General features: G+C 46.5%; 1 protein-coding gene across 2 annotated transcripts in view; it reads left to right on the forward strand.

Annotated features, from left to right (window-relative positions):
• The window catches only part of ASB18 (ankyrin repeat and SOCS box containing 18), a 77,777-nt gene that overhangs the window by 8,967 nt on the left and 42,995 nt on the right, over nt 1-25,815 (forward strand). Inside the window, exons 2-3 of one of the 2 annotated variants that reach the window (XM_069584720.1) lie at nt 14,159-14,281; nt 17,846-18,113. In XM_069584720.1, coding sequence (XP_069440821.1) covers nt 14,159-14,281; nt 17,846-18,113 — 391 coding nt within the window. The remainder of the gene's footprint in view (nt 1-14,158; nt 14,282-17,845; nt 18,114-25,815) is intronic. The other variant, XM_069584714.1, reaches the window with a different exon arrangement.

Genomic DNA, 25,815 nt, shown 5'->3' on the forward strand with positions numbered 1-25,815 from the left:
TGGGCAACAGTCAGTGAGGAGCAGCACACAAGCCAGGCATGTTCCCTGACTTACAGCCGAGGGCTCTTGACACAGACCCACCCCGAGACATGTAGCTGGAAGATCCATGGAAAACATCCCCATGGAGCCTGTGACAGCTCTGAGAATTTACATCACACACGAGCATGCAGACATGACATCAAGAGCATGGAGTCCATCACTTCAAATAATTCAGAGTATTAAGAAACACTCTTCAAATAGTATTAAGAAATACGCTGCAAATAATAAGAGTATTAAGAAAAAAAAAACCCTGGGTGAATGAGAGGGGTGTCTCGGCTGCAGAATAAAGACACAAATGGGCAGCAGGAGGTCAGTGATGGCGGCGAAGGATGGGGAGACACGGGCTCTGCTGTCTTGGCTGCAGCCCTGATCAGAGCGTGTGGGGGCAGGGAGACCCTGCTCCAAGCAAAATGAAATTAAACCTTTCTAAGTACTTATAAATCAGCACCTAATGACACTATCCCACCACCAGCCGGAGCATTGCTCTTATTACTTTGATTCACAAGCCAGGAAAAGATCCGGAATTATGCACAAATTATTGTCCCATCTTCTTAATTAACGCTGATTGCAAAATTCTTGCTAAAGTCCTTGCTAACAGACTCAATTATGCGCTGCCTGAATTGATTCACCCAGATCAAGTGGAATTTATTAGAAATACACTTTCCTACAATAACATCAGATTATCTTTGAATATAGTTAAATTATTTAGGAATAAAATAGTTCCAGCAGCAGCCCTTGCTTTAGCTTCAGAAAAATATCTCCCACCACCTAGAATGAAGATATTCCTTTGCTTTCCACCAGACACACACCCTAAGCTCTTTTTTTTCCCAGAAGCAGGTTGAATCGCTGTGATGAGATGAGATGTATGCCTTCGAGCTAATGGTCCAGCTTCAAAGCATATGGGCAGGAAGAAAAATCCTGCAGGGTCACGTCTCAGCTTCCCCCTGTATGAACCTTCACTGCCTGTGGAACTCGGTGAGATTGCAATTAGACTAAATCAGGATATTTTCAGAATCAAAATTGAGAAACAGGCTAATAAAGACATAATGTATGCTGATGACACACTTCTATTAGCATCGTTCCCCAGCACACTGGAGGGTTCGAAAGAACAAAAAGAAAGGAAGATAAGAGGGAAGGTGCTTTTCTGCCTTTCCAGGAGGGCAGTGATTCCTGCGTTGGTACACCCTGTCAGGATAAATATTCCAAAGAAACCAACTGGAAATAGCAAATGCATTACCTATAGCCTGGTACCAAGTACTAAGCCCAGCAGTTGGGCATTGTACAGAGTACAATAAATATTAATAGACAAAACAACATATGGAAGACAGCAAAAATCTGCTGGACTGTCCCTTGAAAGAAGCATGTGTATCTGATGGGCTGTGATGGAAAGGAAGGGACCGAGACAGAGGGAGCGGAGTGAGCAGATGTGGAGCGCACAGCCCACCTCACGCAGGGAAGTGGGGCCTGGCTGGAAACAAGGAGTCGGAGGGGAGGGATGACTATCCGGGCGAGCAAGTTGGGATTGTGTCGTGCGAGGCCACAAATTCTAGACATAGGCGTTTACATGTATTCGGTAAGCATGAGGAGCCGTTCAGCAATGGAATGAGATCATCTAATCTGAAGAAGTGAACTCTTGCATAGGCAGGAAGGATAGAGGTGGAGAAACTGGTGCCCTGAGAGCAGCTGCAGACGCCCACTTCCCTCCTCCTTTACCAACAGAGTCCCTGTGGCAACACAAGGGGCCCGGCTGGAGAAGGACAACACCTCTCCTCCCTTGAAGCCGGGGGGCCTCATTCTCATCAATAAAGGGCCACGCAGAAGACCGAAGATGACAGAAGACAGAGTCAGGGAGTCTGAAACAGATCAAAAGAAAGTATCCAGTCTGAAGGTCAGAAAGGAAAACAATTGAAAATAAAATGAACAGGGGTTGCGGGGAAACACAGACCTGACACGTTCGAGCAGAATCCAAGACAGAGACGAGAAAGAGAATGGGGCAGAAAAAGGATCTAAAGAAATAATTGCCAAACATCTCCCAAGTTGGATGAAAGATATAGATTTACAGATTCAAGAAGGTTAGCAAGGGCTTCCCTGGCGGCTCAGTGGTAAAGACCCCTGCCTGCCAATGCAAGAGACGCAAGCTCCAGCTCTGACCCGGGAAGATCCCACACACTGTGGAGCAACTAACTCCATGCGCCACAACTATTGAGCCTGTGCTTAGAGCCAGCAAACCGCAACCACTGGGCCCACGTGTTGTAGCTACTGAAGCCCTCGTGTCCTAGAGCCTGTGCTCCGCGACAAGAGGAGCCACTGCCATGAGAAGCCCTCAGCTCAGCTCAGTTCAGTCGCTCAGCCGTGTCCGACTCGTGCTACCCCGTGGACTGCAGCACGCCAGGCCCCCCTGTCCATCACCACCTCCTGGAGTTTACTGAAACTCATGTCCATTGAGTCGGTGATGCCATCCAACCATCTCATCCTCTGTCATCCCCTTCTCCTCCTGCCCTCAACCTTTCCCAGCATCAGGGTCTTTTCAAATGAGTCAGCTCTTTGCATCAGGTGGCCAAAGTATTAAGAGTTTCAGCTTTAGCATCAGTCCTTCCAATGAACACCCAGGACTGATCTCCTTTAGAATGGACTGGTTGGATCTCCTTGCAGTCCCAGGGACTCTCAAGAGTCTTCTCCAGCACCACAGTTCAAAAGCATCAATTCTTCAGCGTTCAGCCTTCTTTATAGTCCAACTCTCACATCCATACAGGACTACTGGAAAAACCATAGCCTTGACTAGACGGACCTTTGTTGACAAAGTAATGTGTCTGCTTTTTAATATGCTGTCTAGGTTGGTCATAACTTTTCTTCCAAGGAGCAAGCATCTTTGAATTTGATGGCTGAAGTCACCATCTGCAGTGAGTTAGGAGAAGCCCTCACAAAGCAACAAAGGGTAGCCCCCAGTCATCACGACTAGAGAGGAGCCCATACAGCAGTGAAGACCCAGCACAGCCAAAAATAAATAAATAAGTGATTTTTTTTTTAAATAAAGAAGTTTAGCAAACCCAAAGCAGGATAGACATAAAAGAAAGAGACAGGTTATGTGCCTGGTCCCCAGATGCTCCGCTGACTGTTGTTGAGTCAAATTTGCCATTAGAATTAAGAGTACATTTCACTGAGGTGAAGACTAGAAAAGGTATGCAGAGAAAAAGATGCAATAACTTTCCTATTTGAGGTGCATGTGGCTCTCCTGCCTGTAAGCCCGCAATTGTTCCTTACTGCATACAACAAAGGCTTGCAAACTGCTACCTGTTTTTATAAATCAAGTTTTATTAGAACATGGCCCTGCCTGTTAATTTACATATTATTCGTGGTGGCTCTCATGCCACAATGGCAGAGCTGAGTAGTTGCCACAGAGACCATAAGATACACAAAACCTAAAATATTTATTATCTGACACTTTACAAAAAAGGCCCAGCAACCCCTGTCCAACAATGAACAGTCCCAATTTTATAGCCTGTGTCCGAGGGCTTAAAATATGCGCTGTGAACTAACCCACCCCACCATCTCTCCCAGCATCTCTTCACCCACCCTGCACTCCAGTGACTGGTCAATAAACGTGCTACTCACAGCCCACTGAGGGTAGAGGGTGCCCCATAAAGGGTTTGCTGTGAAAATTGTCAGTAAACATTTAGAAACGTCAACAGCAACTTGACAATTCACATAACACCCACATGTGTGATTACTGGACTTGGAATTCTGCCTTTTCTCCATTTTGGGTTTTTTTTGTAATTAATTTTAATTGTATTCTGAAAAAGCATCACTCTATGACAAATTGGGACCAAAAAAACCCATCCTTGGACTTCCCTGGTGGTCCAGTGGTTAAAATTCAGAGCTTCAGGGTAGGAGTTTGAGCATCTCTGGTCAGGGAAGATCTTGTATGCCACATGGCCAAAAAATTTAAAAATAATAAAATAAATTTGTACATCCCTAGTCCCTCAGCTGAGGTGGTTGAGAAACTCTGGTCTGCACCAGCCTCAGTGACACCCCCCCAACCCCACTCACCCCTCCTGGCCTTGGGACAGGCCGTCTCTGCTCCCCCGTCTTCATCTGCTCTGACGACACACCCACCCGTCCTTCCAGGTAGCCCAGTTCACAGTCAGTTTCTGTGGTCTTGCAGGGTGTTTGCTGGGCATCCACAGCTGTGAGGGGAGGGGAGAGGGCAGGGTGGGCAGAGGGGAGGTTGGCCTGCGACCCAGGACCCCCCACATATCGGCCAGACCCCAGGGGAGCGCTAGAGGTGACCCATGTCGTGGTTTCCCCACATGAAGTCACCACGGCAGCACCTGTCTCCCAGCTCCCTCAGTCTCTAGATCTGCCCCACTGGGGGCTGTCCCTTCTGGAAGGAGGTGGTTCTCTCCCCAGAAGGAGCTCACAGGGGGCAACAAGTCCTGCCAAACAGCAGCATCTGGGCAGCACACCTCTGTGTCCACCAAAGTCTAAGCCCTCGACTCTGATCCCGACCTGCTGCCGATGTCTTGCTTTCTCCCAGGTCTCCTCTCTGCCTGCCTGGTCCCCTAAGTGCCCACCCTCCAGACTGCACCCTGGGCCCCACCAACACAGCATTGAGGCCGAGGATGCTTGCCTCTTGTTCAGCCCAGGACCAGGTCTCCCAGCACAGGCCAAGAGAAGGAAACAGACACCCTCGAGGATCATGAGCCATCTTTTCCTTCAATTCCCTCTGTGCTTTGCTCAGATGCCACCTTCAGAAAAAGCCTGTCCCACCCCTGCTTTTTGTCATTCTCATAACTTCCCTGATCATTCTCGTCTTCACACCTGGACTCCTATCCATCAGTGATCCCATTCCACTTGCCAGCTAACGGCTGTCTAGTCTTCCTCTCTCTTGCTAAGTGTTCAGTTCAGTTCAGTTGCTCAGTCATGTCGGACTCTTTGCAACCCCATGAACCGCAGCACACCAGGCCTCCCTGTCCATCACCAACTCCCAGAGTTCACTCAAACCCATGCCCATCGAGTCAGTGATGCCATCCAGCCATCTCATCCTCTGTCATCCTCTTTTCCTCCTGCCCCAATCCCTTCCAGCATCAGAGTCTTTTCCAATGAGTTAACTCTTCGCATGAGGTGGCCAAAGTATTGGAGTTTCGGCTATAGCATCATTCCTTCCAAAGAAATCCCAGGATTGATCTTCTTTAGGATGGACTGGTTGGATCTCCTTGCAGTCCAAGGGACTCTCAAGAGTCTTCTCCAACACCACACTTGAAAAGCATCAATTCTTCAGCACTCAGCCTTCTTCACAGTCCAACTCTCCCATCCATACATGACTACTGGAAAAACCATAGCCTTGACTAGACTGACCTTTGTTGGCAAAGTAATGTCTCTGCTTTTGACTATGCTATCTACATTGGTCATAACTTTCCTTCCAAGGAGTAAGCGTCTTTAAATGGCTGCAATCAACATCTGCAGTGATTTTGGAGCCCCAAAAGATAAAGTCTGACACTGTTTCCACTGTTTCCCCATCTATTTCCCATGAACTGATGGGACCAGATGCCATGATATTAGTTTTCTGAATGTTCAGCTTTAAGCCAACTCTTTCACTCTCCTCTTGCACTTTCATCAAGACGCTCTTTAGTTCCTCTTCACTTTCTGCCATAAGGGTGGCGTCATCTGCATATCTGAGGTTATTGATATTTCTCCCGGCAATCTTGATTCCAGCTTGTGCTTCTTCCAGCCCAGCATTTCTCATGATGTACTCTGCATATAAGTTAAATAAGCAAGGTGACAGTATACAGCCTTGACATATTCCTTTTCCTATTTGGAACAAGTCTGTTGTTCCATGTCCAGTTCTAACTGTTGCTTCCTGACCTGCATATAGGTTTCTCAAGAGGCAAGTCAGGTGTAATCCTCTTTAAAAGCAAGGATTTCTACTCTGAATCTCTGTAGGCCTCTGGTACCTGAAAAATGCCCCTTACATGTACATTCAATATAGAATATTTCCAAATGGTGTAGAAATTCACCCTTCTACCTGCAAACTCTGAAATATCAGTTTCACTAAACTCTTCCAAAACTTAATTAAAATAAAAACATTCAGGAGAATTTCCTGGTGGGCCGGTGATTAAGAATCCACCTTCCAATGCAGGGGACTCAGGTTCGATCCCTTGTTGGGGAACTAAGATCTCACACACTGCAGGCAGCTAAGCTCACGCACTGCAACTACTGAGCCAGCGTGCTCTGCAGCGCGCTCTCCGAAACAAGAGAAGCCTGACTCCACAACTAAAGAAGCCCCTTTGGGCCACAACTAGAGAAGGCCCATGTGCCACAACAAAGACCCAGCACAGCCAAAAATTTCAAAAAATTAAAAAACCTTTCACAACTGGATAGATGAAAAAGATCTCTTTTTCTAACTTGCATTTCACATCGGTAAAATTGGATGTTGTGTATATGTTTAGCGGTCATTTCTATTCCTTATCATGCCTTTCATTTTTCTGTTGGAAATTCAAAGTTCTCTCTTCTTTTTTTTTTTTTTTGCAAGCAGAAAAATAAGGTCAATGAACTTGCAATCCATCAGACATCACTGGGCTGGCTTTGCTCTGTGCAGAGTTGCAAAACAACCAAGAGACCACCGGGCGCACCCCCCTCCTCAGCTGCAGGATCAGTAAGCTCCTCATTTCTAGGAGGGATGTAAAGGATGATGAGGTATAACCATCAGAGCAAGCCAACTTCAGGAGAGAAGCATTTTGCTCCCTGTGTGAGATTCATAAAAAACAATCAGTCTGAACAGGCAATTTGTCTCAAGAGGCAGGAGCTGCAATTTTATCATGTAATTAAATCCCCATGACAGTTGTAAAGAAACGCCACCACCTTTATCAGGGAGAGCTTCAATGGGCTGCTCTCCTGCATGGTTCCCCGGAGTCTGTAAACGTCCTTCCAGGGCTGTTTACCCGTGGTTGTGCCCGCAAAGGATCAGGCTACTCTGTCTCCCCCTCAGCCACCGTGGGTGGCAGTGCTCAAGGGCACCTTCGCTTCTGAGCATCCAGAAGAACCCTCCTGGACTCTGGATGAGAGCAGCTCTTGACCTTTGGATGAGACGGCATTCGTGATGAGAAGTGATGGTGTGGCTTGGCAGGATCTGCCCCGAGCTGGGTCATGCTCTTCGGAAATAAGTTAGCAAGGTGTCCCCACCCCCCACCCCCACCCCTGTTGTATTCTTCCACTTGATGGGAATGAGATTTCCTAATAATGTGAAATCAGTACAGACAATTTAAGTCATTATTAATAGATACACTTGATCTGAGGGAGTACGATGCTTTAATGTTTTATTAAATGAGGTGTGCTGTGCTAACACTGTTATTTGGAGAGAAGGTGAGGCCACGTCCATGTTTTGGATTCTGATGTCTGTGTGGCTGGCTTCAGCGGATGTGGATGTGTCCCGGGCTCTTAAAAGCAGAGTCTTACAGGACTTCTCTGGAGGTCCAGGGCCTCACCTTAAGATGCAGGGGCTGAGGGTTCCATCCCCAGGCTGAGAACTAACATCCCACAGACCTCATACCAAAAAACATAAAACAGAAGCAGTGTTGTAGCAAATTCAATAAATACTTTTTAAAAAATGGTCCACAAAAAAGCAGAGCCTTACATACCTACCTGCCCAGCTTATTTTTTTTTTGTTTTTATTTATTTTTTTTTTAATTTTTTCTTTTAGTTTTTTTTTTTTAATTTTAAAATCTTTAATTCTTACATGCGTTCCCAAACATGAACCCCCCACCCACCTCCCTCCCCATAACATCTCTCTGGGTCATCCCCATGCACCAGCCCCAAGCATGCTGTATCCTGCGTCAGACATAGACTGGCGATTCAATTCTTACATGATAGTATACATGCTAGAATGCCAGCTTATTATTTTTAAGAAATGTTTTTAACTTTTTGGGGACTTGCTTCTTTCCCTTACATATTTTTTAACTGATGTATAGCTGGTTTGCAATGGTGTGTTAGTTTCACGTGTACAGCAAAGAGATTCAATTATACATCCACATATACATTCTTTTTCAGATTCTGTTCCCTTTTAGGTTATTACAAAATATTGAGTATATAGACCTCCCTGTGCTTTGCAGTAGGTTCTTGTTTACCTCTTTTTATATATGGTAGTGCATATGTTAATCCCAAATTCCTAATTTATTCTACATGGTAACCCTTGGTAACCCTAAGGGGAAAATTGCTGACATTTTAAAAAGCTTTAGGGAGGCGGGATGAAGGAGGAGTAGCCTTTGGAAATTAAAAAAAGGAGAGTGAGGATCAAAACATGTGTGAAAGTAAATCCATAGTAAGATTTGGGGTGCTGTGCCCGGCAGTGTGTGTGTGCTCAGCTGCTCACTTATGTCTGCCTCACTTCGACCTCATAAATTGTAGCCCACCAGGCTCCTCTGTACTGGAGTGCTTGCCATTTCCTCCTCCAGGGGATCTTCCTGACCCAGGGATCGAACCTTCCTCTCCCTCATTGGCAGGCAAATTCTTTGCCTCTGTGCCACCTGGGAAGCCCGAGCCAGGTGGTACATATGTTGGATTTAGTCTCTGGACATTTACAGAAACGATTCATGTAGGAAGCAGAAAAGTGACCAGGAAAACGGGATGATACATTGGCATATTTGAAACAGTGCTCAGACTTTCATGATGTCCCCAAGGGGGAATGGCTTCTTGCCCCAGTGTGTCCATTTACTCGGACACTTGACCCCAGAAGGAAGCCAGACCTTGGCCTAATGGCCTGGGAAAAAATCCACACAATAGTCCTTTTCCAAGAGCACGTGCCTCATGGCACAAACACGTGGAGTGTCGAGGCCCCAAATAAGCAGGCTAACCCTGTAACAAACCCACTAGCTTCACATGTCAGGCTCAGCTGGGTTTTCCACAGAATCTCATCAGAGCTCATCCTCTGATGCTTCTGATGAAAAGAAAATCAATCGCTCATCAATTCAGTGGCAGGATGCAAAGATCCTGATATCACATGAAAATCATAATTACCGTTTGAACACTAGCTTTTGTTTATCACATTATCATTGCAAGGTGGATTTTTTTTTCCATCTCATTTGACTGAGAAGGAAAAATCCTGTCTTGTTAGCTACCAGTGCTACAAGCCTTGGTAGGGAGAACAGGTTTTGTGTCTCTCGTGGACAAAACATTACACTTGTAAGTCCCTACCATATTCTTCACAAAGCCATCTTCACATCCAGTGAACTACCTGGCCAGCTCCTAGAAAGATTTAGTCTGTTTGGATTCTGGGCCTCCCTTTTGGGCAATGGCTGCATGTTAGAGGCATCTGGAAAGTTTCTTACTTCCCTGATGCTCAAGCTGCACTCTCCAACCAATTACATCAGAATCTCTCAGGCTGGATCCAGGCATCAGTGTTTCTAAAGCTCCAGTGATTCTGGAATTCAGCAATACTTTACATGTACCATGTATATTATTTCTCCAGTTCGAGTTTTTTAGCAAGATTTTCCTAAAGAATGACCCGTATTTTTTCCATCTTCTCTGAAAGATTTTCAGCCTTATCTATGCCTACCATATCTATGCCTACATCTCACTGCATTTTAATGAGATAACCATGTCACAAAATAAAATTCTCTGAGTCCACCCTGACTTCCTCCTAGTGACCCCAGAGCTCCAAGTGCCCCCACTTCTTTTCTGAATACTCCCGATCCAACCTTTTCATGAGCCATTTAAGGACCCTGCCCAAGACTGATGCCAGTTCAGGCTTTGAGGAATCAAGTTCTCTTCCTGTTTGAAAACTAAAATTCTCATCTCCTGGTCCTTCTTCTGTTTTATTCAGTTCCTCAAAGATTTTGACAACTGCTAAGCAACTTTGCAGGTAAATTCACTCTTGAAAGAAACTGAGTTTTCATATCAACTAAAGCAGGCAGAGAAGATGAGTGGTGACTCACATCTTGAAGGCTATATGTTGCCTTTAAAGGAAGCTGAGAAGGGTGAGGATGATGAAAATGAGACACAAACATTCCTCTGCCTATAATTTAATAGAATTATTTCTTTTTTGATACTGAGTTGTATGAATTCTTTATATATTTTGGATATCTTGCCGGACATATATATCATATCTCCTTTCATTCAGCAGGTTGCCTTTCTGTTTTGCTGATGGGTTTGATGTGCAAAAGCTCTCTAATTTGAATAGGTCCCATTTGTTTGTTTTTGCTTTTGTTGCCCCTGCCATAGGAGGCATATCCAAGGAAATATTGGTTAGACTGATGTCAGAGAAGTTACTGCCTACATATTCTTCTAGAAATTTTATGGCTTGAGATCTTATATGTAAGAGTTTAATTCTTTTTGAGTTTATTTTTGTATATGATATAAGGGAGTGGTCCAGTTTCATCCTTCTCCATGTAGCTGTTCAGTTTTCCCAAAGCCATTTATTGAAGAGACGTTTCCACGTCACATACCCTTGCATCCCTTCTTGTAGATTCACTGACCACATGTGTGTGGGTTTATTTCTGGGCTGTCTATCCTTTCCATTGATCTCTGTGTCTGTTACTGTGCCGGTACCATACTGTTTGAATTGCAGTAGCTTTGTAGCTAAAGCTGTAGTGACTGAAGTCTGAGAGGATGACACCCCCAGCTTCACTCTTCCTCCTCGAGATTGCTTTGATTGGGAATTCCCACGTGTCCAGTGGTTAGGATTTGGTGCTCATACTGGGGCCAGGGTTCAGGCCTGGGTTGGGGAATGAAGACCCTGTGACCCTCTAGGTGCAGGCAAGAAAATAAAATTTAGAAAAATTAAAAGGTTGCTTTGATTCTTTGAAGTCTTTTGTGGCTCTATACAAATTTTAAGATTATTTTTTCTAGTTCTGTGGAAAATACCATTGATATTTTGATAGGGATTGCGTTGAGTCTGTACATTGCTTTGGGTCGTATGAACATTTTAACATATTGATTCTTCCAATCCATGAGCACCAAAAATCTTTCTATTTGTTTGCGTCACCTTCAATTTCTTTCCTCAATGCCTTTGCATTGTCTGAGTACAGATCTTTTACCTGCTTAGGTAAGCTTATCCCTAGGTATTTCATTCTTTCTGATACGATTGTAAATGGGATTGTTTTCTTCATTTCTCCTTCTGATAGTTCATTATTAGTGAATAGAGATGCAACAGGTTTCTGTATATTAATTTTGCATCCTGCAACTTTACTGAATTCATTTACTACTACTACTACTTTTTCGGTAAAAATCTTTGGAGTTTCCGATATATAATTTTACGCCATCTGCCAATAGTAACAGTTTGACTTCTTTCTTTCCATTTAAATGCCTTTTATTTCTTTTTCTTGCCTAATTGGTGCAGCCAGGACTCTACGTGTTCCTTGAGGGTAAATGTGTTATACCTTTTTGTCTCTGAATCCCCCAAACCCAGCAACACACCCTAGAACATAATATTACACAAATGATTACCGAATGAAAGGGGGAATGAATGGGTGGGCTTCGGGCCATTGGCTTTTTTTGTTTGTTTACTTTGACTTTTTTGACGTCATAGTCACACATACAGCTCTTTTTCTTCAAACAACAACAACCCTGCTATGCTCCTGATAATCTCCATGTCCTACTTGTGAAACCAATTCCGTCTACCATGCGCTATTTTTAAAAAGCTCTCACAAAGAACAAAGTCTGTTTCTGGACTACTACTCCCTACCCACTGAAATCAAGCTTGGGTATTCAGGGCACTGTTGACAAATATAACACTTGGAAAGCTAAATTTAGCACAGAACACAGGGTAGAATGGCTGTTATCACTGGACTCACCTCCAGGCTTCCACCCCTTTTAAAAATAACCCATGGCAACATGCATCAGGTACAAAGGAATGCTCCGGTTTAAAGCACAGGCTCCAGCTGGATCCTGGATTATAGTTGTACCTGAAAAGTCTTTCAGAAATGCATCTATTTACAAGTTATCAGTCTGAGGATATAACAGGGCAAAATGGCTATGTTTAAAGAAATGAGATATCTGAAGAATTAATATTGCTATTGAAATGAATAGGGCAATGACATAATCAGGAAATGAAAAGGGAAGAGTCAACAATTTTATTTAGTGAACATTCTAGAAGGGAAATGGTCTTCACAGTGATGCTGTGTACCATTCTCTGTATACTCTTGCCTCTTGTGTCCAAAGAAGCCTGCATGTTCCTGGCAAACACGATCTGTATACTTTACCATTGCATTTTCCACAGTACCCAGCAGTGTTCTCAGCAACCCCCATTCCCCACGCTGTCTGCCATCCGCATGAGCTCTTCAGCCTTCAAGACACAGTCAACTCAATCTACGCGCCTGCACAAAGGCAACAGAGACGAGCAGACAGCCAGCCACACCTCTCCTGTCTGGCACCCTGCAGTCCCCTGCTGCAGAGGAGATGTGGGCTTTACTGTTGGAAGAAGCTCCAGGCCTTCGGTCAGCCTGTGGAATGCATTTATGCCTAGAAGTCAGGTCTATGAGGAGGGTAAAATACATCTTTATTAAGTCATTGCCATAAGTTGCCATTTCTTTCTCCAGTGGGTCATCCCTACCCAGAGATCAAACCTATGTCTCCTACATTGTAGGTGGATTCTTTACCACAGAGCCATCAGGGAAGTCCCCTTATTAAATCACGAAAGTGAGTGTTAGTTGCTGATCATGTCCAACTCTGCCAGGCTCCTCTGTCCATGGGATTCTCCCGGCAAGAATACTGGCCTGGGTTGCCATGCCCTGCTCCAGGCGATCTTCCCGACCCAGGGATCAAACCCATGTCTTCTGTGACTCCTGCATGGCAGATGTATTCTTTACCGCTGAGCCATTCATCCCAAACTCCTAGTTTATTCCTAATTTATCCCTGTCCCTACTTTCACCTTTGGTAACCATAAGCTTGTTTTTTTACTTCTGTGAGTCTACTTCTTTTCTTATAAATAAGTCAATTTGTATCATTTTTTTGGATTCCACATATAAGTGATAACATGTTTCACTTTCTCTGTCCTACCCACTTCACTTAGTATAATAATGTCTAGTTCCATCCATGTTGCAGCAAATGGCATTCATTCTTTTTATGGCTAATATTCTTATTACACGCACGTGTGTGTGTGTGTGTGTGTGTGTGTGTGTGTGTACACACACATCTTCTTTACCCATTCATCTGTTAATGAACATTTAGGTTGCTCCACATCTCGGCTATTGTATGTAAATAGTGCTGCTATGAACACTGCAGTGTAGGTATCTTTTTTAATTAAGAGTTTTCATCTTTTCTGAATAAATGCCCAGGAGTGGAATTGCTGGGTCATACAGTAACTCCATTTTTAAACCTTATTAATGTTTAGACAATAAAATAAGCCCTGAACTAGTAGCCAGTAACTAGCAAGTTGCTAACAAAGAGCTGTTACCATTCATTAAAAAAAAAATTGTGGCCTCTCTCATCTTCAGCAAGGGATGCACATTTGGGGATCAGTTCTCAACAGCTGGAAGAAACCCACAGGCCCCAGATGACGATGCCTTTGGGAATCCCTGTTCTGTCCTACTATGGGGCCTCGGCCCAGGACACTTGTGCAGAGCCTGGCCATTTGCAGTGTCCGTCTGGATCTCCCTGACACAGCCTCGGGGCCGACACAGCCCTCAGAACACACATCCGCTCACCACTGGCCACAGCAGCTAAGGAAGAGGAGGAAATGAAAGAAGCCATCCTACACAGCAGGAAAAAGAAGCCTGCCTGTTTCAGGCCGTCTGCCTGCGTGGTGTGCCGAGCTGTTTGGGAGACACACAGATGGGCCTGGCTCTAGAGTTCACACGTATACAATCGCAAGGGGGTGGCCGAGCTCTTTGGCGTCTCGGTGGTCACATGATGCTGGTCATACCGAGTGACGGTTATCACATCAGAGCCCACAGGAGTTATAAATACCCAACCCCGGCTGGCTGACAATTGAGTAATGACAATAGAAATAGCTCACACTCCAAAAGACCATCTTTCCCCTTCCTGGAGAGCTTTTCTGAGATCAGCATTGCGATGGACAGACGGCCAGAGCCAGCTAGAGGGAGACTTCAGATCTTTCAGAGGATGGAAAAGGAGCCTCAGGCGAGAGATGGGTCGCCGGTCCTCGAGTACCACGCTGCCTTGGCCACAGGAGACCTGGAGCATCTGAAGCCCCTCATGGACAAGTTCTTCCAGGATGCCAACGTGGTGTTTGAGATCAAGAAGGACGAGATGGTGTGGCAGGTGAAATCCCCAGCCACGTTTGGACTGTCAGGTACCTTTGCTCTTCCCGTCATTGTTAAGGAGCTACTAACACATGTCTGAACATATAGCTGCAGCGGGTAGACTGCTCACGGCGGTGCTGCATTTAACAAGCTCGAGCCAAAGACATTGACAAGCAAAACTCTGCGTGCACGATTTTTCAGACGTAGCTTTTAGGTGATCGGATAGGAGCGATCACATTGGAAAAGCCAAACAGTGGGTGAGGAGTGCCCGTGCAATGCTAGAAGTGGCCTCTTGTCTTTCAGAAGAGATCCGGTTTGGCTGTTGATCTGCCAGAGCCTGGATCTGGCAGCCAGGGGGTTGGGAGATAAAGCACACCCCTCCTGGAGTGGCCCCCGGCCGGCAGTGCTGCGCATTTCCTCTCTGAATCTGTGAACTCCAGGGCTCCAAGGCAGAAGCAGGCACAGAGCCAGCACTGGGCAGGGCGAACCCTCAGGAGACGCTCCTCCTGGATGCCAGGGCAGCCCGGGAAGAGGGAGGAGAGGGGAGAAACCGGAGGTCCTTAGGTCGTATATGCCTGCGTTCTTGTCGCTGGGACACTGTTGCTTCGTGCCAGGCAGGCAAACATGCTCCCAAGTAGAGAGAAGCCCCCTTGCCCCCATCTGGGATGGACGGACTAGCTGACCACCAGGCTGCAGTGCAGCTTCCTCGGCTGGAGCTCTGCACTGGGCACCCTTCCGCCCCTGCCTCCCGATGCTATGTTTACCGAGAGGGCTCACATGTTGGAATCGTGAGGATGCAAGGCTCTGTGATCAGCGGGCCAAGGGCCAGGGCTCTGTGCTCCTGACTCGTGAGCTCTGGCAGACCAAGAATGAGGAAGTGTGGTTTCCAGGGCACTGACACAGTCTGCCTACACCTCACACGGGGAGAAGGGAATAAACCCAGACCCTGCCAAAGGGCTAAGCAGCTCAGAGCAGCCAGCGAGGCGGCAGGGGCTGCGGGGAAGCAAACACAGGTCATCTGAGCCAAAATCCCTCCCAACCAAAGGCACCGCAGAGCCTTTCCGGGTCTCCTCTCCCTCACCTGTCCCAGATGGGGCGTGCATCTTCCTCCAAAGGGCTGTGGGACGATCCAATTAAGAATGCCAACTGCCTGAATGTCTGATTAATGTATTTTTTAATCACATGCCTCACAGCCCTGGACACACTCGCAACATGCTGAAATGATGTAATTTCAAATAGATATTAATGTCAGCTCGTGGTCTGAATGAAAGTTTCCTTCCTCTTTACCACCTTAATCTTTCCACCCCTAAGTGTGCTGTTTTTCTGTGACACAACTGTACGACAGGAAATCAGAGCACCCTGGCAGGGAAGGGATGTTGAGTTATTACCGAGCAAAGGGCAGCCCTGAGCATTGGTGCTGGCCCGTGGCCTCAGCGCGAGCTGGGAAGACAAGATGAATGCTGCTGGCCTCTGCGCTCTTTCAGCTCAGCCACCTGACCAGCTCCACGCTGGTCCAGTAGCAGAGACGATCCAGCCCAGGCTGAGACAGGGGTCCCCATGCTTCCTGCAGCCAATTCAGCACCTCTTGAAGGGAGCAATGGGGAAGGGAAGACACAGGTTCACGGTGGCCAGCCTCTGGGTGCCACACCCACGATGGAATGCTGGCCCCCTGGAGCTTGTGGTCCCAGGAAACCATTCCCACAGAGGATGATGCTAAGGGGTAGCTGAGATGGTAAATAATCTGTCTGCAATGCAGAAGGCCCAAGTTCTATCCCTGGGTGGGGAAGATTCCCTGGAGAAGGAAATGGCAACCTGGAGAATCCCGTGGACAGAGGAGCCTGGTGGGCTACAGTCCACGGGGTCCCAAAGAATCAGACATGACTGAGAGTCTAACACTTTCACCCACACACTTTTCACACACCACAGGGAGAGAAGCCTTCAGGGACTTGGAGATGGGGGCTGGCCCTAAGCCACGGCAGAGCTAAATGGCCCTCCACTGCCTCTTTCTATGAGTCCACGGGAAGACTCTGGCTTCTTGGCTGGGTGAACAGAGCTGCCGATGGTGGGTAAAGCTGAGCTGGGAACTTAGCATGCCCTAGAAAACGGAGTACCTGCTTCCTGGCCCCTCAGTATGTAAACTTCCTATCTAGGGGAAATGAGTAGAATCAAGGAGGAGGAGCTGGGCCCTACAAGAATGTATTCTCGCCTGGAGAATTCCATGGACAGAGGAGCCTGGCAGGCTACAGTCCATGGGGTTACAGAGAGTCAGATGCGAATGTAGGTCACTGTTATCATCAAGGGCCAGATCAATGCCTCCATCAAATCAGACCCAGTGAAGACAGGGGTCCATGTAGGACCACATCCCTGGGGCCTCCGGCCACCATCACCCACCACCAGGATGACAGGCCCCTCTTCTTCCAGCAGTGCACAACCTCCAGGCTGGGCCTTGGGGACCCGGGGTCAGGCTAGAACCCTGCACTACATTGAGGTAGGTAATTATGAGTGGTCTTTCAAAACTGCTCAGCATGGGTCCCATGAAGGAGGTGGCCTATGAAAAGGGTCTCCTCCACAGCTCATTACAGCCACGGTATCGATTCTTCCATCATTATCAGAAGGCATCCCTGCCATGTGAAATCCTGTCCCTTGAAGTGTATTCACCAGGGACAGCTCTCCCCATTTCCAGGAGCGCTCGTGGCCGCTAACAACCTTCCACGGGCCTTTTGAAAGCCCAAAGTTTTCAGAGAAGTGAAATGTATAGCTCCTGCTCCATTCATCCTTCAAGAAAGAGCAACCTTACACACACACAGACACGCACATTCGTGCACACACAAAACCCTAAAAAGCGCAAAGAAACAAACCAGGATTGTGCTCAATGCAGACCACCACATCAAAGGGTGCTTCTGAAAACCGGCCACTTCCAAGACAACTAAACTTTCCGAGTCCTTTTCTTGAGCAGCCTTGCTGATGTGGGTCAGTTTGTTTTGTCTGTTGTCTTCTCCTCTTAATGATAAAGGGGATAAAATCAGGGACTCAAAAAGAGAGGGCTTGGATTCCAGAAAAATCCACAGCTCACTTTCCGCCCTGCAGCTGCCCTAATTCAGAGCCTGCAAAGTGTGAATTCCACCTTAAATGTTCCTGCTTGTTCAGCTTTTAACTCCTCACATCTTACCTGAGTCCCCAGTCCCCCTCACATTTGGCAAAACCCTCTTGCTTCTCAGTAACACCCCTCTGCCCGCCACCGCCCCAATCCCTCGGCTCGGTTTCAGCCTCTCCTTTCTGTTGCTTCTCTCCCCCAGGTCTCCATCTCTGCCCTCTCCAGGTCGTTCTCTGTGCTTGTCGCCCTCTCTTTCCCCCCTCACACTGCCTTCCCTTGCTGTCTCTCTGCCCCTCTCTGTTAGGGTTCACCCCCGAGACCTCCCTCCATCCCTCGTCTGTGGTCCAGTCGGATCTCACTCGTTTCTCTGTCCCTAAGGCCCGAGCATCCTCGCGTAGCTCCCCACATGCCCACCTGGCCCCTCCTCCTAACAGATGGTTTCCCCCTATTTCAGTCATAACGGACACCGTCCCCCACGAACGGCCCCCTCTCATCTTCCTTCTCCCCACCCGCTCCCCAGGCCTCTGGACCCTGGAGTACAAGCGCGAGCTCACCACGCCCCTGTGCATCGCTGCGGCCCAGGGCCACACGGCCTGCGTGCGCCACCTGCTCGGCTGCGGCGCAGACCCCGACGCCAGCCCCGGCGGCCGCGGCGCCCTGCACGAGGCCTGCCTGGGGGGCCACACGGCCTGCGCCCGGCTGCTGCTGCAGCACCGCGCCGACCCCGACCTGCTCAGCGCCGAGGGGCTGGCGCCCCTGCACCTCTGCCGCACGGCCGCCTCGCTCGGGTAAGGACCCAAGGCCCCGAACCCGACCCTGACCCTGATCCCCGCCCCCCGACGCCCCCGCCCCCGCCCCCGCCCCGGTCCCCGCCCCGGTCCCCGCCCCGGTCCCCGCCCCGGTCCCCGCCCCGGTCCCCGCCCCGGTCCCCGCCCCGGTCCCCGGACGCCCTGCCCTGCACGGCCTAGATAAGGGCCCCAGGCCCCGCCCCCTGTTGGGCCCGCCCACGGGCCCCGTGGCCCCGACCCAGACCCCGACCCCGACCCGGACCCATGAAGCCCTGCCCTGAGCGGCCTCGCTAAGTGCCCCCAGGCCCCGCCCCGTAGGCCCCGCCCTCAGATCCGGCCCCGCCCACCGCCGGCCCGGACCCAAAGCCCGGAGCCCGCGGCCCTCGCCACGGTCCCCGCAGTCCGTCGCAGCCCCGCGGCGGCCACCAGGCCTGCTCTGCCCGCGCCCCCCGCCCAGCCTCGGGCCCCAGCCTGGCCCGCGCCGGTTTAATTAGTGCTTGATTGCGAGCGCGGGGGGGGGCGGCGCCACACGGAGGTAATGAGCCGGTGATCACCGGCCGCAGACGCCCGCGCTGGAGAATGCTAAAAGGCCACTGGCGGGGTTGGAGGCTGAAAAATTAGGGGTTTTAACGATAATTTTATGCAGAATAATTGTCACAGTGTGACATAAATGGTTAGCTCCTCGGGCGGGGCTTCGGAGCCCCACAAGCCAGTCGAGCTGTGCCCGCATATTCTAGCACCATCCCCACCCCAGGCCCAGGTGCCGGGGGTTCTAGAAGTTCCGCCGGTTCCGGGTCGAGCCACGCTGCTGTCCTTGCGGAGGTCTATCCACTTGGGGTCCAGTAGGTCCCGAGAGAGGCGGCGGGGGCCCCATGTCATCGCACGGGCCTTCTTTTCCCGGGTTCCCAGCTTGCCTTGTGTCCATCTTGACGTTTCTTTTAGTCGGAATGTTCTAGTCCCTGTTCTTGGGTTTCAGTTTTCATGGCTTTCTGTCTCTATGGTGAGGATTAAATAAAAGCATCACGTTAAGGGCAGGTAGGCAGGACTGCTGGGCTCTCAGGGATCAAGACGGGGGCACCACCTACCAATGTCACCTGTGTTCAGAGCAGGGACTCAGGAAGCCACGTGGACCACCAGGAGGCTTGAAGATGACTGAAGGAAGGTGACTGGAAACAATATAATATCTAAAAGCAGCATTACTGAGCTGTAATTGCATGTAGTAAGGTGCACATGCTTAAAGTATACAATCTGGTAAATTTGGACACAGGGATGCAGGTGAAACCATCCCTATAACCGAGATTGTGAACCCAGCCATCACCAGCAAAATATTCCCATGTCGCACTGGAACCTCTCCCTCCCCCTTCTCCAGTTTCCCACTGACCTGTTTTTCTGTCACTGTAGCTTAGTCTTAATTTGCTAGAATTCAGTGTAAATGGAACGTAGTCTCTTTTGTCTGACATCTTTCATGCAAAAATATTACTTTCAGATTTTTTTCTTGAATCATTTATTTTTCATTTTTATATTGGAGTATAGTTTGATTAACAATGTTGGGTTAGTCTCAGGTGTACAGTGAAGTGATTCAGTTATACAAGAATCTTTCTGTGGTTCAGTCACTAAGTTGTGTTGGACTCTTTGGGAACCAATGAGTAGGTAGATACATATATCTATTATTTTTCAAATTCTTTTCCCATTAAGGTTAGAGCAGAGTACCCTGTGCTGTACGTTAGGTCCTTGTTGGTCTATTATAATATAACTGTGTACATGTCAATCCCCATACTTTGCATATTTATCATACTGTTTTGTATATCCATAATTCACTCCTTTTCATTAGTGAATGGTATTCCTTGGTACAGAATAACGCAGTGTGTCTATCCACTCATATGTTAAAAGACGCTTGATCATTTCCGACCTGAGGCTATTCCAAGTAAAGCTGCTGTGAACATTCATGTACCAGCCTTTGTCTGAGTATATCGTTTCATTCCTCCTGGATAAATACCTAGGCATAGCTGTGTCATGTGATGACAAGCTGCGTTCCAAGTTGGAACTACCGTTTTGCATTCCCACCAGTTATATATGATTGTTCCTGCTGCTTCCCATCCTCACTGACACTTGGTACAGTCACTCTTTAGCTGTTAGACATTCTATAGGGATTCAGAACTATTCCACTGCAGTTTTGATTTGCATCTCCCTAATAACAAGTGATGTTGGGCATCTTCTCATGTACTTATTTAGCCTACATTTATTTTCTTTGGTGAAGTGCTTGTTCAAATTTTGTGCCTTTTTAAAATACTGGGTTGTTGGGTTTTTTCTTAAATTTTGAGATTTCTTTATATATTCTGGGTAAAAGTCCCTTAGCTATGTGGTTAATAAATATTATCTTCCAGTCTCTGGGTTATAGTTTCTTCCCTTAAAAGTGTCCTTTGGAGAACAGAAGTTCTTACTTTTGGTGGAATCTAACTGGTGGCTCAGATGGTGAAGAATCTGCCTGCAATGCAAGAGACCCTGGTTCGCGCCCTGGGTTGGGAAGATCCCCTGGAGAAGGGAATGGCAACCCACTCCAGTATTCTTGCCTGGAAAATTCCATAGACAGAGGAGCCTGGGGATTACAGTTACAGTCCATGGGATTGCAAAGAGTCAGCTACGACTGAGTGACTAACCCTTACAACTGATCAATTTTTTTTTTATTTTAGGAATCATGTTGGGTTATTTTCTCTAAAATAAAACAACTTTGCCCAACCATGGCCACAAACATTTCCTCCTATGTTTCTCTCTGAAACTTTTAATAACTTTATATGTTACATTTAAGTCTATGACCCATTTTGAGTTAATGTCTGAATATGGTGTGAGGTAGGAATTAAGGCTTTCTTTTTTTTTTTTTTTGCTCTGCATGTGGTTCTGCAGTAGTTCCAGCACTATTTGTCAAGGAGCCTTTTCTTTCTCGGGTTTGCCTTGGCACGTCAGTTGAAAGTCAACTTAAGGACATACACTGCTGCTGCTGCTGCTGCTAAGTCGCTTCAGTTGTGTCCGACTCTGTGCGACCCCATAGACGGCAGCCCACCAGGCTCCCCCGTCCCTGGGATTCTCCAGGCAAGAACACTGGAGCGAGTTGCCATTTCCTTCTCTAATGCATGAAAGTGAAAAGTGAAAGTGAAGTCACTCAGTCGTGTCTGATCCTTAGCGACCCCTTGGACTGCAGCCCACCAGGCTCCTCCGTCCATGGGAGTTTCCAGGCAAGAGTACTGGAGTGGGTTGCCATTTCCTTCTCCATAAGGACATATGTATGGGTTTATTTCTGGCTCTCTTGTCAAGTACACACAAGACAGGGCAAGGCCTGACTGATTCAATAAAGACCCAAGGAGCCACTCCTAGATTCAGACACTTTTAACACTTCCATACACAGTGAGAAGAAAAACAGCCAAAGGTTCCAATTCTGCATGGTCCTTGCCCTACACACCACAAAGGACAACACCCATACAAAAGGAGATACATCATGGCAACGTGACTTGCAGGACACCCTGCTGTAGCACACCTGAATCTAGGTGTCAGGTGAGCAGCTTTATAGTCCACAGCTCTGTTCTGAGCGTGGCAGGCAGGAAGTCCAAAACCTCACCAGAACCCAGGAAGTGAGAAGAAACAGCTCAGGACAGCCTCCCAGGGGACACAGGGAGGCGAGTGGACAAGGGTCTTATAGCAGCCCCTTAACAAGTTCTGGAGGATCGCCGGGTGCTCTGCCAAGGCTTAGACCAGCAGTGGCTCAAACTTTTGTTTGTGTGGCCACTGGGTGCATGCAAGGCCCCCAGAGCTCCATTGCAGAGCTGTTGCTCTGTGCCTCTGTCCTGTTATACCTTGCTCTATTGGTCTTTTTGGACACCAGTACCACCTTGTACTGAATGCTGTGGCTCTGTAAGAAATCTTGAAGTCAGGTCGCATAAATTCTCCAGCATCATTCAGAGTTGTTTTGGCTTTTCTAGCCTCTTCACATTTCCACATAAATTTTAAAATCAGTTTGTCAGTTTCTACAAAAAAAAAGAAGTGCTGTGTTTTGACTGGGGTTGATGTGAATCTATAGATCAATCTGGGGAGACTTGACATAAAAATATTGAATCTTTCAACCCAGGAACACAATAAATCTCTCCATTTATTTAGCTCCTAGTTTGTTTTAACTTCATTTGATAGTTTTTAGTGTACAATGCTTGCATACATTTTTCAGATTTATCCCTAAGTTTTTAATTTCTGGTGCTTTTGTAAGTGGTATTTTTATTTAAATTTCTGTGGTGGTAGCTACTATATAAATTGATAAGAATTTATTTTTGTGTATTAATTTGCAACCTGCAACCTTGCTAAGCTCAGTATTTGTTCTAGTTCAGTTCAGTTCAGTTCAGTTGCTCAGTCGTGTCGGACTCTTTGCGACCCCATAAATCGCAGCACACCAGGCCTCCCTGTCCATTACCATCTCCCGGAGCTCACTCAGACTCACGTCCATCGAGTCAGTGATGCCATCCATCCATCTCATCCTGGGTCGGCCGCTTCTCCTCCTGCCCCCAATCCCTCCCAGCATCAGAGTCTTTTCCAATGAGTCAACCCTTCGCATAAGGTGGCCAAAGGGTTGATCTCCTTCAGAATGGACTGGTTGGATCTTCTTGCAGTCCAAGGGACTCTCAAGAGTCTTCTCCAACACCACAGTTCAAAAGCATCAATTCTACGGTGCTCAGCCTTCTTCACAGTCCAACTCTCACATCCATACATGACCACAGGAAAAACCATAGCCTTGACTAGACGGACCTTAGTCGACAAAGTAATGTCTCTGCTTTTGAATATACTATCTAGGTTGGTTATAACTTTCCTTCCAAGGAGGAAGCGTCTTTTAATTTCATGGCTGCAGTCGTAGCCCATCATGAATTCCAAAAGATTTCTGTGTAGACAATCGTGTCATCTTCAATAAACAGTTTTACTTCTTTTCCAATCTGGATGCCTTGTTCTTGCTCTATTGCACTAGACAGAACCTCCAGTGCTATGTTGAATAGAAGCAGTGAGAGAAGACAACTTTCCTTATTTCTAATCTTAGAGGACTTAAATCTTTCACTGTTGAGCATGATATTGTGTGTAGGTATTTTGTAGATAAGTTTTTTCAGATTGAGAGAATGCCCTTCTATCCCTGGTTTTCAGAGAGTTTTTTCTATGAATGGATGTTGGATTTTCTCAGATGCTTTCTCTGCATATATTGAGTTGTTCCCGAGGCTTCCCAGGTGGCACTAGTGGTAAAGAACCCCCCTGCCAATGCAGGAAATGTAAGAGACACGGGTTCAATCCCTGGGTTGAAAAGATCCCCTGGAGAAGGAAATGGCAACCCACTTCAGTATTCTTGCTGGGAAATCCCATGGACATAGGGTTGATCCTATGTGTGTATTTTCAGTCTGTTAATATAATTATTTACACTGGTTGATTTTCAGATGTTAAACCAACCTTGCATTCTTCAGACCACAATTTATAAATTCCTGGGTTGGATTTGCTGGAATTTTTAAAACATCTGCATCTATGTTTGTGAGAGGTATTGATCTGCAGTTTTTTCTTGTTATGTTTTTGTCTGGTTTTGATATCTGAGTTAACGCTGGCCTCAAAAATGAGCTGAGAGGTGTTTGTATAAAATTATTTTTATTTCTTCCTTAAGTGTTTCGTAGAAATCATCAGTGAAGCTGTCTTGGCATGGAGTTTCATTTTTAAGCAGGTTTTCAGCTATGAATTCAATTTATTTAATGGCTATAGTGGCGTTTAGGTTCTTTCTTTCCTGAGTGAGCTTTGATAGCTTGTATCTTTCAAGAGATTTACCTCTTTCATCTAAGTTGTTAAATTTATTGTCATAAAGTTGTCTTCTATTATCCTTTTAATAGCTGCAGAATCTGTACAATCACCACTTTCACTCACAATAATGGAATTTGTGATCAGTCGATATTGGGTTTTACTGATTTTCTTTTTTGTTTTACTGTTTTATTTTCCACTGATTTCTGACAGATCTTCATTTCCTCTTTCCTTTGCTTACATTGAATTTCATTTGTTCTTGTCTTTCTGATTTGTAAGATGGCAGCTAATGTCTTTGATTTGATGGCTTTTTATTTTCTAATATGACTTCCCGGTGGCTCAGTTGATAAAGAATCTGTCTGTGATGCAAGAGACCTGGGTTCAATCCCTGGGTGGGGAACATCCCCTGGAGAAGGAAATGGCAGCCCACTCCAGTGTTCTTGCTGGGAAATCCCATGGGCAGAGGAGTCTGATGGGCCACAGTCCACAGTATTTCAGTGTTACACATGTACCCACTATGCACTAGTTTAGCTGAATCCCACATGTTTTAATAGGTTAACATTTCATTCTCAATCAGTTTAAAATATTTTCTGATTTGTCTTTTCATTTGTTTCTTTTGAGTTTTTTCTTTGAAAAATAGGCTATATAAAACTGACTTACTTTCCAAATATTTGGGTATTTTTCAGATATCTTTCCATTATTTATTTCTAATGTAATTCCACTATAGTTAGATAATTTACTTTGTATCACTTTGCTCCTTTTAAATTTACTGAGTCTATTTTTATGATCCAAAATATATTCTATCTTGGTAAAAACTTTCTGTGCATACCAGGAAAGAATGCATGTTCTACAGTTGTTGGGTGGCGTGTTCTATAAATGTCAATTAAGTCAAGTTGTCTATATCCTCCCATATCCTTCCCGATTTTCTGCCTACTTATTTTACATGTTCTTGAAAGAGGGGTGTTCAAATCTTTGACTGTAATCATGGATTTGTCTATTTCTCTTTGCAGTTGTATAATATTTCAAAGCTCTATTATTGGTTATCAGTACATAGATGTTTAGCATCAGCACGGCCTCTTGAATAACTGGCATCATTATTTAAAGAAATATTCTTTGCTCTAAAGTCTACTCTGTCTGATATTAAAATACCTAGTCTGACATTAATACATATTTCTTTTGACTGGTGTAAGCATAGTATCGGAGAAGGCAATGGCACCCCACTCCAGTACTCTTGCTTGGAAAATCCCATGGACGGAGGAGCCTGGAAGGCTGCAGTCCGTGGAGTCACTGAGGGTCGGACATGACTGAGCAACTTCACTTTCATGCAATGGAGAAGTAAATGGCAACCCACTCCAGTGTTCTTGCCTGGAGAATCCCAGGGACGGGGGAGCCCGGTGGGCTGCCGTCTATGGGGTCGCACAGAGTCGGACACGACTGAAGTGACTCAGCAGCAGCAGCAGCAGCAGCAGCACGGTATACTCTTCCATCTGCAATAGTAATCTATTGCTGGGTAACAAATTACAACAAACTTGAGACTTACTACAGCACACATTTATTGTTTCACAGTTTCTATGAGTAGAGTTTGGGCATGGCCTCACTGAGCCCTCAGCTGCAGAATCTCTCACAAGACTGCAATCAGGGTGCCAACAAGGCTTAGGGTCTCACTTGAAGGGTCAGCTAGGGAAGAATCTGCTACTGGATTCATCTAGGTATAGGCAGAATTCAGTTCTTTGGGACTATTGGACTGAGGGTCTCAGTTCCTGGCTGGCTGTAGATTAAAGGTGGTGCTCAATTTGGGTCTTTACTTTTCAAATGGATCTCTTGTAGTCAGGGTATACCTGAGTCTTTTTTAATCCAATCTGGGAGTCTTTGCCTTTTAATTGAGTGTTTAGATCATTGAAGTTTA

The sequence above is a fragment of the Ovis canadensis genome, chromosome 1 (assembly GCF_042477335.2).
Source record: "Ovis canadensis isolate MfBH-ARS-UI-01 breed Bighorn chromosome 1, ARS-UI_OviCan_v2, whole genome shotgun sequence".
NCBI lineage: Eukaryota > Metazoa > Chordata > Mammalia > Artiodactyla > Bovidae > Ovis > Ovis canadensis.